The following is a 16841-nucleotide window of genomic DNA, read 5'->3' on the forward strand; positions in this document are numbered from 1 at the left end:
TTAGCAACGTATTTATCTTTAACAATGTATTTTATTCAGCGCTTTGAATCTTTAGTCACAACTGTATTTAACTCCTTGATTCATTCACAAATGCAACGAAATATATATATTTACCTAAGCATAGGATTACGCTAAATTTTATCCGATGACATATCTAATCGCTTGCATGGCCAGTCGCCTTAAGATAGTTATTGAAATAGAAAGAAAATAACAATTTCAACGAACGCATTTAGTGTCATTTCACATATTCAGCTGATTATTAATGCTAACAGAGACGAAGAATTGATTTTATAGATTTTTAAATTGCTCAGTTGGTTAACCAATAACAGATAGCTTAACTCTGAAATAAAAATATCATACGCTTTGCGAAAAGTAACACAGTGGCACGTGAAAGATAAAGTGTTTTACTTGGGGAGGTGATAACACATTTCTCTTAAATTGTTGAGTTTGTTGACAAAATTTGAAAAATCAATATCTTACGTCCTGCCGGTTGACAATTATTGCCGATTATCGTTTTTTTAAATCGTTTAGTTTCCTGATTAAAACGTAAATATTTTAAGCTCTGTCTGACTGGCAACATATTGCTTTTTAATTGGTGAGGGTGTTAATCAAAATGTCATTCATTAAAGTTAGCACAAAATATAAAATAAAGTAAAAAGCAAACTTAAAATTCAAATTTCGGGCTTCGAGGTTCACATGTTCGTGAGGTTCAATGTGCAGTCAAAAGCTGATGGCTCTAAGTACCATCCTTTTCCCACAACGCGAGGAATATCCATGCCTGGTTCATACCTACAGATCTTTCATTATTTAATAACAGAAATAAATTTCTTCAAAACATGGTGAAAAATACAAGGTAAATGAATTTAGATAAGAAAGAATTGACTATGAACTGTAATAAAACTTAATATACTGAAAGCCTTCAGAAGAGGGACAAAACAAAACTTAATATACTGAAAGTACTGACTATGAACTGTAACAAAACTTAGTATAATTTTAATAAACAAGCATAATTTTAGAAATTGATCAAATGAGCTCATTTATTGCAATTTTTCAAGATGGAAGAAACTATAATTTTTGTAATGAACAGCAAAAAAAAAAAAAAAAAAAAAAAAAAAAAAAAAAAAAGCTACTTTATCATTATCTTTTATTTTTTTATACCTAATTTTATTTTTTAACATCCGAAGTTTTAAAAGCATCGAATTTAATTGTCATTAAAATATAAAGGACCGTTATGTTTAAATATATGCATTCTTTAGCGACTTTTTTAAAGCTTTAACAGTAATTTTTAATTTCACATAAGTATAGTAGAAAAGGCTTTTTATTTTTTTTTTTTTTTTTATTTTTTTTTTTTTTTTTTTTTTAGAAATTATACAATAACTATTTTAGAAATAATAAAAATTAGGTAATTTATTATTCTAAAAATAGAATCCATTGACACAGTTCATATAACATTTAACACAATTATGAAACTTGAAAAGAAATGCGTGGTTTGCTGTCTATTTCCTGGTAACTCTAAACATTGTTTCCGAAATCCTTCCTTTTTTCACATCATTTATGTGCATCGCATCATTTAAATGACCCTGAAGCATCAAAGACATATCTGAAGCCAGATCTAATGCTCAGACACCCAGCACCCAAAAAAGAAAACAGAATACCATATTTCATTTTCTTGCCCTTAAGCAATCAGGAAATAAAGAAATTGCGTTGCCATCTTCCCTAATTTATAGCTGACATTCGGACCCTCGGAGGTTAAGAGGAATCTTCCCTTTCGACAGCCAAAAAGAAAGTAGGATCTTCAGAAGAGGGAACTGACCATCAAGGGACGAGAAACAGGTTGCCATGAGGAAACTTGATTGTTAAAAGGGAAAGCCGGTGGAAGGAGGAAGGTGCGGAGGAGACACCATCTATCGAGGCCTGAATTTTACGTCACAGGAGATAGAGCAGGTGAAAGATTAACACACGCTCACAAAAATAAAAAAGCAAAGAATGAAAGTAATAATAATAACGGAAACCAAAATATCATCCGTCAGCGCAACTCGTGTGGTTAGCTTTGCGTGCTTTACCTGAGGTCCTGCTAACCTAGTTTGGACCGGGGACCAAAACCTGATGCCCGAGCTACCATTGGTTGACGGGATGAGTTGAAAATTTTAACGGAGGCGGAGAGTAAAGGTGCTACTTAAAAAAAAAAAAAAAAATATAGGGGGGAGGGAAATTTTTTTCTTTCGTCATCGCGATTTTCATGCCTTTGTTCGGGCCTTTCGTCTGATATATAAAGAGGGACCGCAAATTTGGTCGACATTCAAACATTCTCTGTCATCTCTTCTGCGAACAGCCATGGCATCGCGGAAGGTAGGTGCTTTAAGATTCCTTATTCTTGGGATAACTCTTGGATATTGGCTTTATGTTATGTGCATCTCTAAGTGAGGATACTTCGATCCAACGAACCTGCGGATATATCAGTTTCATGAGTATTTCTGCCTAATGCACAGGGATTAATTTTTGACAATAATGTCGAATTCCTAGTGCTTAAATGTCAAATATTTAGTTTCTGAGCGATATACAACTAATATTGAGTGTTCAGTGCCAACAGTTATTACTCATTAAAAAATACCGCTTTTCCAAATTGATTAGATATAATATTCTTTGGACCATACTATACAGAAATTATTTAACTAAGTTCTGTATTGCAAACTGATTCAAAATTTAATTTGATGTCATCGTATATCATTCAATTAATTAACGTAATGCATCTCAAAATTTCTGAACAGGTATTGATTGCTTGCTGAATATGAAATACAACTAGTTTGTAAAATTATCCTGTAAAAAAATTTATAAATTCATGGATTTTTCTAATACATACAGCCATTTCTTACAGAAGAGAAATTATTTTTAGGTGGCTGAATAAAGCTTGCGTCTTTATTTTTGGCATTTATTTCGGATATAAACGTAAGCATTGGTTGTTTCAAGACATAAACGGTTCGTTGCTTCTTAGTGTCACAACGTTGATTCAAAAATTTTTCTACTGTATTTTGTATGATCATTTTCGTCAGCAATATTTCATACAGAAATGATACTGATTTTAAGAGCTTTTTAATACCGATGTTTATTTTAACTTAAAGATTTCAACTAAATTTTACGAGCAAGAGATATCTTATAGTATAGTAAATATTCTATAGAGTTACTTAAGCTTGAAGATATAGACTGTTATTCCCCCTCTTAAAATGTTTCGAAGTTTTTATTTTAATTAAAGCTAATCATATGAATAATATTTTAAATTATCAATTTTTTACCACATGTCCTACTGTTCTCCGTAATTTAAAAGTTATTTTAAAAATTAATTTTATGAAACTTTATAAACTACTGTATGTTTCATATGACAATGCTTCTTTTTCCATCATAATTATGATAATTCTATTGGAAATCTGTTACAATAATGTCTGTCTCAAATAATGTGTTATAAATTTTTTCCAAATATTCGATTATTTTAAATAACGCATGACATATCTTTTTGGGTAGAATTAAATATAAAATGCTAATAGTATCCATAAATTATTTAGCAATTAAGTAAAACATTATCGAGACAAGCCATCATTCGTTCCATTTTGGGGATGAGGACGATTTTCCCTCTGAAGGGCTTTTAGTGAAACCTTGTGCTTAGTAATCGAGAATGAAATACTGATAAGCTTCTTTTATATGTATTCTTATTTTATTAGTATTTAAGTATCTATTTCTCTTAGACTTGCTTTTTCTAAATTTCATCTGAAATTAATGTCTGCACAATTCTGATATTATAACAAAATGTAATTTTCATTACATTTTTATTAGATTAATTTATTCACAAGTAGCTCAGATTACAAACCCAGCAATCGAGCTATGCTACTACTAATCTGTCTAGCTTTAATTCATTTTTAACGCTTCTATTTCTGTTTTTACTTAAAGTACATCAGTGGCCAAGTAGGTGAGACTGCTGAACACTGATGATTCACCTAATGTTCAACTGCATGGGTATTTCGGGGCTTTCCCTTAGTGTAGCATGACTATAAGCCAGTTTCCTTAGAATGTTGCCCGCGAAACAACTTTCCATTAGATAAATGAATTCGCGGGTTTTGCATTAATTAATTAGACAATTATAGCTGCATAATTTTAGTTATTGGCACAGATATAAAAATAAGAAGCAATTTTCTTGATACATTTAAAATTGATACATAGAACTGAAATTAATATTATATAACAACAGATTAAGAATTAAATGGAAACTAAAATCTTGTCTATACACTTGATCTAATTCATTATGTTTCCTAATTCCCAATGTCTAATTTAAAGTATAATTTGAACCAGTTCTCTTTCATCCTCTCTCCGCTTCCTTACATAGACTCTTCCTTATTACAAACAATTGCCGTAACGATTACTCCAAGGATAAGGACCTGACCAAGGAAAGACTAATAACAGAGTCTCGAGAAAATGCTTTATTGGATTTTATTCCATATAATCAAGCAAGAGATATTATAACATTACAAAGGAATATTTCGTTACGCATGGCTGCCAACTGGCTATAGGTGAAAGCATCGGAAAGGGAAAAGTCTGCGCACACACAAATAGCTATTGAAAGTGAAACCTGTTGATCGTTTCCATACAGAAGAGAAATAGGCCATGATAACCAGCTGTCCCCCCCCAGAAACACCATTATTCATTCTAATACATCAATACACAGAAGTAGTTTTAAGTATATGCTTTATAATACCATCTAAAGCTTGTTAACATTTTCCCAATTAACTCTTTGTTCCAAGCAATTAATTGGTATGGGAGCGATGTTATGAACACTTACTACATTAATGAGTATTCTGAATAAAAGCAAAACATTGCTAAACACGAAAGATATTCATTGTTATGAAGTTTCCTCTTTCCTTTACATTACTGGCGTCCATTAAATAAATCATATGAGTAAAATTTTGTTCGGTAATAAAGAAACTATAGTATGAAGTCAAAATTAATAACACTTATGGGAAAAAAGAATGTTGAGCACTCCGATCTATATTTTTATTTATTTGAAAGTAACGTACAAGAGCTTTATTTCTGCATCAGAAACTAAATTTATTTAAGCATCTCACATAGCGCAACAAGCAGTTTTCCTTTTCTGAAAAATTAACGTCCAACATGCGATAATCATTCTTGCATCGCATTTTTGGTCCTTTTCCATCTGAGTGATATATACTTAGGTTCCTTTTCACGGGAATGAACATATGAATATCATAACTTTGGACAGTAAAACTGATGGCCTGTCTTTGAGACATCCGTTTACAGTAGCTAGGTGCGAAACAGCTTCGTTCACTGAATCAAAGATATATTTCATAGAAGTTAAGTTCTAAAACCGAGATGAAAATAAACGATTCACTACAATTTTATTCAAATTTATATACTAACTGAGGTAGATAAGCTATCTTCTCAACTCATGTCAGACATATCTGTTCCTGTTCTGTAGGAAATATTAATGAGAATTCAGGTAAAAAGTATAATGAAGTTCTTTATATAGAATAATATTCTAGGTAAATGCAGGTAACATTTTGACTCTATCATGAATCATGTTCATCTTCACTGTTTACTTTGATTTTTGTAAGAAATATATTTTGAATCTGATCCCGAACAACAGGCAAAAAATGGAAGTAGATATCGCCATTAAAATATTTACCTCATCATACCATACATTTTGTTGTTCTAGGATTACATTAAATATAAATTTAAAATTTTTCCTGTTTAAAAATATCTTGGAAGTAAGATGTAAGATCTATTTAACTGTAATTAAATTAAATATAGATTCTTTTTTAACTCATTGCGTTGATTTGATCATTTTCTTTATATACAAGACAAAATAATGTAAGTTGTTAATTGTCTAGAATTTTAAGAGTTTCAAATATATATAACTGCAATTTAAAATTAACACGTATAATATCAATGAAACGTTGTAAGAAAAACAGAACTTCATCTTTAATAAATAAGCTTTATACTCTAAATTCGCTGATTATATATATTAAAAACGAAAGTAAACATGCTTTGAAAGTTTTAAGAAGATCCACATCAAAATTTTAATCTTAATTAATTTTTATTGCATTTTAGAGGTTTAGTTTAAAAATTTTGTTTTTTATTGAATCGTGTATCCAACCTTTACTGACTGAATTATCAAACAGCGTTCTCCCAATTCAGTTATAAATAGTTCTCTTTCCCCAAAAACATTTCTTTTGCATAATACGTTATACGCCTAAACACGAATCTCGTTGCGTTACAGTTCTTTTTAAATAAAAAGAAGGCCCGAGGTTACAAACAAACACGGAGCAGTAGTTAGTATACTGATTAAATACACTTATGTTGCAAGCTGATAATTCGCAGCACATTTTTAGTTCTCGGATTGTCTACATTTAGATCCAACTTCATTTTCAATTTTTTTGTTTCCGACTACATGTCAGGCTACGCAAAATCTCAAAATTTTAGTCGCATGGAGTATGTTCTGGAACTAGACCCCAAGATAAATTTGCTGGGTTTAAGAAAGTAGAGTCAGGTAACACCTATAAGGTATTTTCTTCCTCTTTTCTGCGTGCCTTCGTGGTGGAACGGTAGCGCACTCGGCGCGTATTCGAGAGGTTCAGGTTCGAGTCCCAGCGAGAACAATGCACATTTTTTACATCTCCCGCATCAAAAAAAAATCTAATGACTCTACAGTGGCACCCGAATTAAAATCATCACCTGAATTTGGCGAATGGGCCCCCTGATCCCCAGTCGCCCTTTAAAAAAGGCGGAGTATATATAAAGTATTTTCTTCCTGCTTTCAGCATACCTTTATGGTGTAAAGGTTGCACACTGGGCGCGTATTCGAGAGTTCCAAGTTCGAGTCTGGGCGAGGGCAATGCACATTTTTCATATCTCCCTCATATATATATATATATAATAATGATTCTACACACTCAATACATAAATCTATTTAAAGTTTGTGAAGCATCAAAAACATTCAACGGAGATTCCAAAAATTTCAGCAACTATCCATCTGTTTTGTTATTAAAATAGCACTGTAGACTGTTTCTCAACAAGCAGACTATTGAAAACGATTTGAAAAAGAATTACGATGAGATAGTTCAAATACCAAAAATAAAATTCCAGAATCAATTCCTGTTAAGGATAAGTTTCCATTAACAGTGGCTATTAACTGGTTAAATGATGCTATAACTCTCTGATTTTTGAGATTATACTTCGACGTGAAATATGGAAGAAGTCATTTTGGAAGACTTAGTTTAGACTTTATCTAGCCAGTTAAACGAAGAATACATCCCACGTGTTGAATTATATATAATTCTCTTTACGTTTCATTGAATGATTAATATTATTACATTAATATTAATCATTCAATGAATTATGGTATTACAATAAGTATCTTACATCCTATACATCTTAATTACCTGATACAAAATTCAATCACTTAAGAAGTTATAAATTACCATTTCAACATTTTTTTCTATTTCAAGGTGAAGAAGTAATGTCTATTGAAAAAAAAAAAAAAAAATATGTTTTTATATTTGTGTTTTGCTTTGCTATAATTTAACTTCTAGATAAATAAAAGAAAATATTTTATAAATTTTTTCCCAGTTTCTAACTGCAAAACTACGGATTTAAGAAAGAAAGTTTCAAAAATTTAACATATCATAATATTTAGCGTCTTTAACTATCACGGATATCAAGCAAAGGATTTTTTTTACAAATCTTGTTAATGTACATTTCGTAAATATTATTAATTAAAAACCATGATAAATTTCGTGCGTCGTAATTATTATTAATTAAAACCATGATAAAAGCAAGTTAAAGTTACTGCATTTACTTATTTCTGTAAAGTGAAATAACGTTAAGTGCTTTAAATTTCCGTGCCGTTCCTGAGATTCTTATATTAAATTATTCATTTCTTTTGTACGAAATTTACTCCAGAACAAGTTGTGCATGCTTAGTTTTAAACGAAAAAGAGGTTTTAGTATAGTAAGTACTTTTTACTGCAACTTTTGAGCAAATCATAAGCGATGTTATGACCATAGCAGACTTTAAGTATTTTGCTGTAATGTCACAGACCTAATTACTGGTAGGTTTGTAAAGTGAAACTTCAAATTACATTGTAAGATCTAGAATTAGTATAGTCCAGAGAGTTTCAGAAGTCAAGAGAACATTTCTTTAGCAACATTAAGTTGGATTGTCGTAATTCTGTGCATTGCAGTGATTGGTTTTGGGACTAACTCTATTTATTTGATTTCTAATCGTATAACTTCACTTTTTATAGCTATAAATTTTAATTACACTGATTAATTATTTTTGTAAAGTACTGTAATTAGATATACGTATTTTGAAGGAATAAAGATACTCAGCCTAAAATATTAAGCAATTAGGTTGGACACACTACCAGAAGTTTCATTTAAAAGATTATAGCACGCTTTGTCTTTCATATACATATACAACCTTGTTCTTATACGTAGTAAAAAAAGAAAAATCTGATTATACCTGTTATAATCTCCAAATCAAATAGATAATTCAAATAGTATTTGTAATTTTGAACAATATCTTATTCTTAAGCCAACAAACGGAGTGTCCAAGTAATTATGCTAAAGACATAAGACAAAATAAGTGTATCTATGATATGTTAAAAGCAAATTTCAACTGTTTTAGAAACTCAATAAGAACAGCCATAATATTAAAACCTTCTTAGAGCGGGTTATGTATTCTATTAATTTTTGTGACGAATATTATCGTTAAACTGAATGGACCTTGATAAATCCGCTTTAAAGGCATTAAATAAAACTAGTTTACGAAATATAAAAATAATTTGAAGAAATAATAATTCAGTATATCTAATTTGCGATAAAATGAATTGAAATCTTTGCAAACGTACTATGTGAGCAAAAATTTTAAAAGCAAATGGCTCTTAGTAATAAAATATTTTTAGTATCTCTTTTGACATATTAATACATATATGTATCATGAAAGTATTGTTCATATACAAAAAGCATTTCCGACAGTGATAGAAACTAATTGTTCTTCTTGAATTTCCAGATCTTAACACTGTTTCTGACCGTTCTGTTTCTTGGGGGACATATTGCGGCGAAGGAAGCAAAGAAAGACGCTGTGAAAGAAAAAGAAGCTGAAGAAACAGCTAAAATCATCTCCGATTTGATTGCTGAAGCAACCAACTATGGCGGAGGAGCTGTAGCAGCCGCTGGTGGGTATGGAGGTGATGCTGGCGGATATGGTGGTGGTGATGCTGGCGGATATGGAGGCGGTGCAGCAGATAGCGGATATGGTGGCAGTGCTGCAGCTGGCGGATATGGCGGAGGTGCTGCAGCTGGTGGATACGGCGGCGGTGCCTCAGCTGGCGGTTATGGCGGTGGTGCCTCAGCTGGCGGTTATGGTGGTGGTGCCTCAGCTGGCGGATATGGGGGTGGAGCTAGCGGCGGATATGGAGAGGAAGCTGCTGGAGGCTATGGAGGTGGTGCCTCATCAGGTGGATATGGAGGAGAAGCATCATCAGGAGGTTATGGAGGTGGCGCCTCGTCTGGTGGCTATGGAGGCGGAAGCTCCAGTGGTGGCGGAGGGAAACATGCTGTACTTTTAGCCGTTCCTGTTACATTCGCTTTAGCTGATGCCGGCAAAGGAGGTTCCTCTGGAGGATATGGAGGAGGAAGCGCAGGAGGATATGGAGGAGGTGCAAGTGGAGGTGTCTCTGGAGGTAAAGCTGCAGGTGGTGCTGGAGGGTATGGAGGCAGCAGTGGAGGATATGGTGGAAGCAGTGGAGGTGGCTATGGAGGCAGTTCAGGAGGAGGTTATGGTGGCGGATCTGGTAAAAGCGCTAAAGGAGGCTCTGGCGGAGGATACGGTGGAGCTCAAGGAGGAGGTTATGGAGGTGGACAAGGAGGTGGATATGGAGGAGGTCTAGGAGGTGGAAAAGCTTCAGGAGGTGGACAAGGAGGCGGATATGGAGGTGGACAAGGAGGCGGATATGGAGGTGGACAAGGAGGCGGATATGGAGGTGGACAAGGAGGTGGCTATGGAGGAGGCCAAGGTGGGGGAAAAGCTGTAGGAGGTGGATATGGAGGAGGACAAGCAGGTGGATATGGAGGTGGACAAGCAGGTGGTTATGGAGGAGGCCAAGGTGGAGGAAAAGCTGTAGGAGGTGGATATGGAGGAGGACAAGCAGGCGGATATGGAGGAGGGCAAAGCGGCGGATACGCTGGAGGAAGCGGAAAAGGTAAAGGTGGTGGTGGAGGTGGATATGGAGGTAGCAGTGGAGGTTATGGGGGCAGTGCAGGTGGAAAATCAGGAGGTGGATACGGTGGTAGCTCAGGAGGTGGAGGATATGGCGGAAGTTCAGGCGGCGGATATGGTGGTGGCTCAAGTGGAGGATATGGTGGAAGCTCAGGAGGAGGATCTGGTGGAAGCTCAGGAGGAGGATACGGTGGAAGCTCAGCCGGAGGATACGGTGGAAGCTCAGGAGGAGGATATGGTGGAAGTTCAGGTGGAAAATCAGGTGGTTATGGTGGAGGAAGCTCTGGCGGATATGGTGGTAAATCAGGAGGAGGTGGTGGATATGGTGGAAGCTCTGGCGGCGGAGGGTATGGTGGAAGCTCCGGTGGTGGAGGATATGGCGGTAGTTCTGGTGGTGGTTATGGAGGTAGCTCCGGAGGAGGAGGATATGGTGGAGGAGCAGGAAAAGCTAGTGGAGGATATGGTGGAAGTTCTGGAGGTGGAGGAGGGTATGGAGGTAGCTCTGGTGGAGGTTATGGTGGTGGAGCAGGAAAATCTGGTGGAAGTGGCGGTCTTCAAGGAATAACATTAGTTGGAATCAAACTGAACACAGTATCCCTCGGCGGAGTTGGTGGAAAATCTGGAGGTGGTGGATATGGTGGATCTTCTGGTGGTGGATACGGTGGATCTTCAGGTAGTGGATATGGTGGCGGAAGTTCTGGCGGCTATGGAGACGCTGGAGGCAGCTATGGAGGAGCTGTTGCAACAGGAGGACACGGTGGATCTAGTGGAGGATATGGAGGTTCCTCTGGTGGTTATGGAGGATCTTCCGGAGGAGGAGGATACGGAGGTGGAAAATCTGGAGGTGGAAAATCTGGAGGAGGAAAATCTTCTGGTGGAGGAGGATATGGCGGTAAATCTTCTGGTGCTGGAGGATATGGAGGTTCTAGCGGATACTGAGGCGGAAGATGTTCTCGCCAAAAAGTAAGCTCAACACTAAAATTTTCATAATAATTAAGAAAATCATTTACAAAGTTACATATAATATGCATTTAAAAGCTTTATATTTCTAGTACTTTATGAGAAATTCTACCTTTCTTCCTCTCTCTCTCTCTATCTTTGTATATATATATATACATACAAAGAGTTACAAAGTTATTTATATAAGAGAGAGAGACAGAGAGAAAGAGTTATATATAAAGAAATATATAAATAGGCTAACAATTCGAACTGAAAAATTAGAATAATTTTTTTTAAACCCGTCCTGCGCTATAGATGCAGTATTGAAGTAGAATAAACTTAAAGGATCTAAATTAATTAGTAAATTGGAATAAATTGGCAATTCCTCTACAATATAATAATTGCAACCGTGTATAAGAGGTTTAACACAATATCAAAACTAAGCCAATTAAGGAGAGAGTTCATAGTAGAACAATCTCGAAAAATAAAAATGTGAAAGGGAAAATATGCAAAATTATACAAATAAAAATTAATCTCCTTTTATTGAAACTCTAGTTCAGAACTCATTAGGGTTCTTAATTTAGATCCTTTAAGTTTGCATATATATATATATATGCATATCAGAATTTCCACTTTGCCGAAAATAATTTGTGCAATAATAAAACGTATTATTTCAAAACCAATTAAAATTAAATATGTAACAAAATTTTATTATCGTGCACAAAGAAGAAGACATTTACAACAAAATTATTAATGATATATTTTAGAACACTGAACTACTTGGGGCCATCTTTCATAAATCAGCTTAGCTAATCTTTTGAAACACATCTTTTGCATGTGGTATTTATTTTCAGGTCATATGTTTTTCGCAAAATCGAATTAAAATATATGTCCCTTTTTTCTATTTTATAATATTATGAAGGCTGAAATTAGTTAATTGGAATCTCGCTAAATGGTATCATTTGTTGCTTTAGATCGATATTTATTTTAAAGCTGTCTTGAATATGTAAATTTTAATACTGAGAAATAACAAAGTTCGGTGCTTAATAACGTGTTAGCAATTTGGATATCATAAAAGTTGTGATAGTAAATTTAACTCTTTTGAGGGGACTGGAAACGAAAAGACCATTTAATTCAATAATGCAAATCATTCTGACTTGTAAGCAGAATCATATTCTGAATGTCATTGAAACACCTTTGCTATAATGTTATTAAAGAAAGGTAATCATGGTTTAAAAGACTTAAAGATATCCCAGAGGTACTCAGAAAAAAAAACAGCAGCAATTTTTTTTTTTTTTTTTTTTTTTTTTTTTTTAAACAGACCAGGTGCTTGGCCAACCATCTTTGCAACGCAGTTTCTTTTCAAAACCCTTTTGCGTGTTTTGCATGTATTTAGGATTTACAAAGTGCATTTGGAAAAACAAGAAGCTTAATGCACAAATAACTTTGCTATTTGCTATTATTTATATTATTTCTTGCATTTTTTTTTGTACTTTCTTTTATGTAATGTCTTGCTAATTAGTGAAAGCAAAAGAATTTCCTTTAAACTGTAAAATAATTTATCTTGCTTAAGTTTAATAAAAGAATCATACGTAAATTTCAATTTACTATGGCCCTCGATTCAAAACAACTTTTTAAAGCATCCTTTTTCTTCCCTCTCTTCTAGGATAATTTATGATTGCCAATTGTACAGATGTCCCCAAGTCAAGAAAACAGGAAAGCAAATGTCCAAAGAGACTCAAAACAAAAGATGCTTAGTTATTATTCCTCACTTGGATAGTTGTGCCAGCAATGACAATATTGTGAAGGACTATTATTGCAATCGAAGCAGTAAGAAACGCCGTCTAATGTGCCGCCGCAGGATGCCAAGGATCAGAAGAAGAAAACGAACAAACTTTGTGCAATAAAATAACAGAACGTTCAGAAAAAGAAACTTTAAATGTAAATGAAAACGCATGAACTGCACAATATATTCTGTAGACAAAGGGACTAGTGTAATTAAAGATGTTTATTTGTAAAGTAAAAGCTAAGTACTGTATTTAGTGCTTTTTATTAATCTTTAGTTTTCCTCTTCACCATAATGAAAAATTCAGACAGTTACATTCACATATTTGTTGTGGTGTTCAAAGATTAAAGATGTTTATTTCTAAAGTAAAAACTAAGTACTGTATTTAGTGCTTTTTATTAATCTTTAGTTTTCCTCTTCACCATAATGAAAAATTCAGACAGTTACATTCACATATTTGTTGTGGTGTTCAAAGATTAAAGATGTTTATTTCTAAAGTAAAAACTAAGTACTGTATTTAGTGCTTTTTATTAATCTTTAGTTTTCCTCTTCACCATAATGAAAAATTCAGACAGTTACATTCACATATTTGTTGTGGTGTTCAAATTGTTATACAAGCGTTGAAGTTTAAGTAACATCTAGATATTTGATGCAGTTTATATATTTATGCTTAACTATGACGATAAAAATGTAATAGAGAAAAAAATTTTACAATTTTTTTAATATTATTTTAGAATTTATTTCTTGAACTTATCATTTCGCCATTTATGAATATTTTAAGCTCCCTAGCTAAAAGCTAGGGATATAATTTATGCATCTAAATTAAGTGAATTTTAATAAAAAATGGTACAGTTTCTTTTCATAAGTATCATATACCTGAGATATTATGTTCTTAAAAATGGATCAACTGATAACCTGGGAGAATACGATTTTTACTGAGAACAAAAATGAAGTAAAAATTTTTCAAAAACAAAATCTATGCGTTTGTAAATCACATGAATGGTGCATAATTCTAAGTTAATCAAACAGATAACTCTTAACAAGTTAATTAAATGTACATGAATTTGTTTTAATTGAAATATAATGTGGTGCATTTCAATGGAATTTATAAACATGCATCTAAATTCACTGGTTAACAGCAAAATTTATGATTAGTACTTTTATAACGAATTTAACTTGAATTAAAATACTTTTGTTACTTCAGTGTTTTATTAGTGTTTTGTTTGGTATTTTTGGTAAACTACTTTGATGCAATTATTTTGCAAAGTCATTTTTAGTTGAAGAATGGTTTCTCAAGTTATACATACATTGCTACACGAGGTATGAATATCTTTTATAAAACATCGTTTTTATTCTGTACAAATAAGGAAAAATGCTCACCTAGTTTCTGAAATATCTTAAGTATATTTCAACTCTTTTAATACTTAGGTCCATAATGATCTTAGGTTATTATGGAGCTAAGTATTAAAAGATAAATCTAATAATACTTAGGTTTTAATACTCAGAGTATTAAAACCGTAGATATTTCTATAGTCTTTAAGGAATGATGGAGGATGCAGCAGCGAAAAAGCAGTCTTTAAAGTCCTTAGATTAACCTTATTGCATACTTTGCCATTCATGTATTCTTAAAAAGAAATTTAAAGTGTGGTAAAACTGGACGTTCGTGGAGAATAGAAATTCGGTTCATCTTCTAAGGAAAGAGTTACGTGTGCCACCTGTATCAGAAACTTCGAAAGGATTCTGGTATAAGTCACTGGAAGATTTGAAATACCAAACTGTAAATGTATCTGAATTTCGATTTTTCACCGTTCTTTGAAACTAAGCAGACCCATTGCAGATATCCTATAATATCATACATAGAAATATATTTAATTGCAATAGGAAAGCAATTCAATTCCAGCTATTTGAAAGAAATTTAAATAAATTCATCAAAAAAATTAGTAAACTATGCGAGTAGTATTAGAGGCTGTTCCCGTCAGCATCATATTCTTCCCTTATGGAAATCCTGTGATTTTTAGCATTCCATTTTAGTAAAATAATTAGTGGTACATTAATCATACTTTGATAGCATCGAAACACAATTTAATTATACATTTTATTAATATTTTTAACTTTGAATTTAGTGAAAATATTTCCTGTTCAGTAGTATCATTTGTGTTCTCAATTTCCTCTGTTGATTTCGGAATTCATCGCTCTCTCACGTATCATATCCAGTATTTTTACCGAATATAAATCATTAACGTATTTGGCAGATACAAGTACTTCATTAGTCACATTGCATCTTCATTTAGTTGAAATAATCAGCACTCACACTTTCATAGACATTAAATGTCTTCGTGTAAATGCGGGTCGCAGAAAATTCTGCTATATCCGAATCGGAGCTTTAAATTCTATTCTTCACTTTGAACTTGACCAAACAGTATTACCCCTTCGAACTGCAGACGCCAAGATTTTTTATTGCTAATGTAAAACGTGTTCTTCCTGTAATAGCCTCTTCCGGATGATATAGCACGATTTATCAATACAGCTAACCTGTTAGGGATCAATGTAGCGGATGCGCTGTCCAAACCCTCAGTGAATCATCCCAGCGGCAATCAATGGCTAGAGCAGGGGTTCTCAACCGGTGGTACGCAAGAGAAAAATAGGTGGTACGCAGAGTATTTTTAACTATTAAATTTAAAAATTAAAACCCCAATATTCTGATTGAGATTTTTCTCTAACACTCGTAAATTTATGCGATCTGAGTGTTGTTCAAGAATGGTGGGGGTAGTAGTACTTTGTAGTGGTGGTACTAAAGGTTTTAAATTTTGGTTTAGATGTTACGCGTTAGTCAAAAGCTTGAGAACCGCTGGGCTAGAGTCTCTACTGTGTAGTTTTTCCCTCGGACACAAGAGGGAGGGGAGTATCAGACATTACTACCCCGACTAGTAATTGTGATTAGGGTGCAAACCCTAAATTACGTGATCTGAAAGCTGTCTGATACATTGAAATATTTCTATTATAAATTCTATATAAATCTCATCCGTACATTGTTATGCAATACAAATTTCCATCCTGATCATCACATTCATCAATTATCCGAAATGTCAAAAAACGTACTGTATTTATTTGAATATAAAGCTGCGTTTTCTTTAAAATGCATTACTAAAATCCATATTTATCTTACCTGCGCAGTCAAACATTTAGTATGGATTCTATGTCATCTACCCCTTTTGCGTTAAAGATAAAGCGTATCTATTTAATTTAGCTCAATAGCATGATATTTAGAACAATTCATATTTTACCTTTCTTATTAAATTTTTCAATGCATCAATTTTAAATAAGAGAGAACGTCATATACGCATTTCTTTATTTTTTCTTCTGCAGACTCATAAAAATTCAAAGTTGTCTTCATTATTGGCTTAATTAAATTACCTTATATATCATTATAATAAGTACAAAATACAGCCGACTTATATAAACTCTGAGAAAATGTTATTATTCCTCATTTCTAAGATGTATGGATAGCATGGCTACTATCCAGAAAGTAACAGTAACAGACAGCAACAGTTCCGAAAATAACAATATGTAATTATTAAAAACACACTACAAAGTTTAAAAAAATATACCACAAAGTTTTAAAATTCTCCTTTTAAAATAAATGCAGTCTTAAAAGTAATTATTGTAAATCACTGGCTGCTACTCAGTTACAGAAAATACCTGAAAAATTATGCATGATGTCGGAATTAAACCAAGAATGTGATGAAAGAGAAAACAGTTAGGCGGGGCTACTTTCAGAAAAATAAAACGAGAGAAATTTGTGAGAATTTGAGAAAAGTGTGCTTCTTGATATCTA

At 33.4% G+C, this 16841-nt stretch overlaps 1 protein-coding gene across 1 annotated transcript; it reads left to right on the plus strand.

Annotated features, from left to right (window-relative positions):
* The first annotated feature begins 2194 nt into the window (after positions 1-2194).
* On the plus strand, positions 2195-13090 carry LOC118196127 (uncharacterized). Its single transcript, XM_035367527.2, has 3 exons — positions 2195-2349; positions 9073-11244; positions 12887-13090. Exons 1-2 carry the CDS (start codon positions 2335-2337, stop codon positions 11218-11220), a joined length of 2163 nt encoding a protein of 720 aa, XP_035223418.1. The 5' UTR covers positions 2195-2334; the 3' UTR covers positions 11221-11244; positions 12887-13090.
* Positions 13091-16841: the final 3751 nt, after the last annotated feature.

Source organism: Stegodyphus dumicola, chromosome 6 (genome assembly GCF_044657685.1).
Source record: "Stegodyphus dumicola isolate Sdum_Otavi_A_Nest chromosome 6, ASM4465768v1".
Lineage (NCBI taxonomy): Eukaryota > Metazoa > Arthropoda > Arachnida > Araneae > Eresidae > Stegodyphus > Stegodyphus dumicola.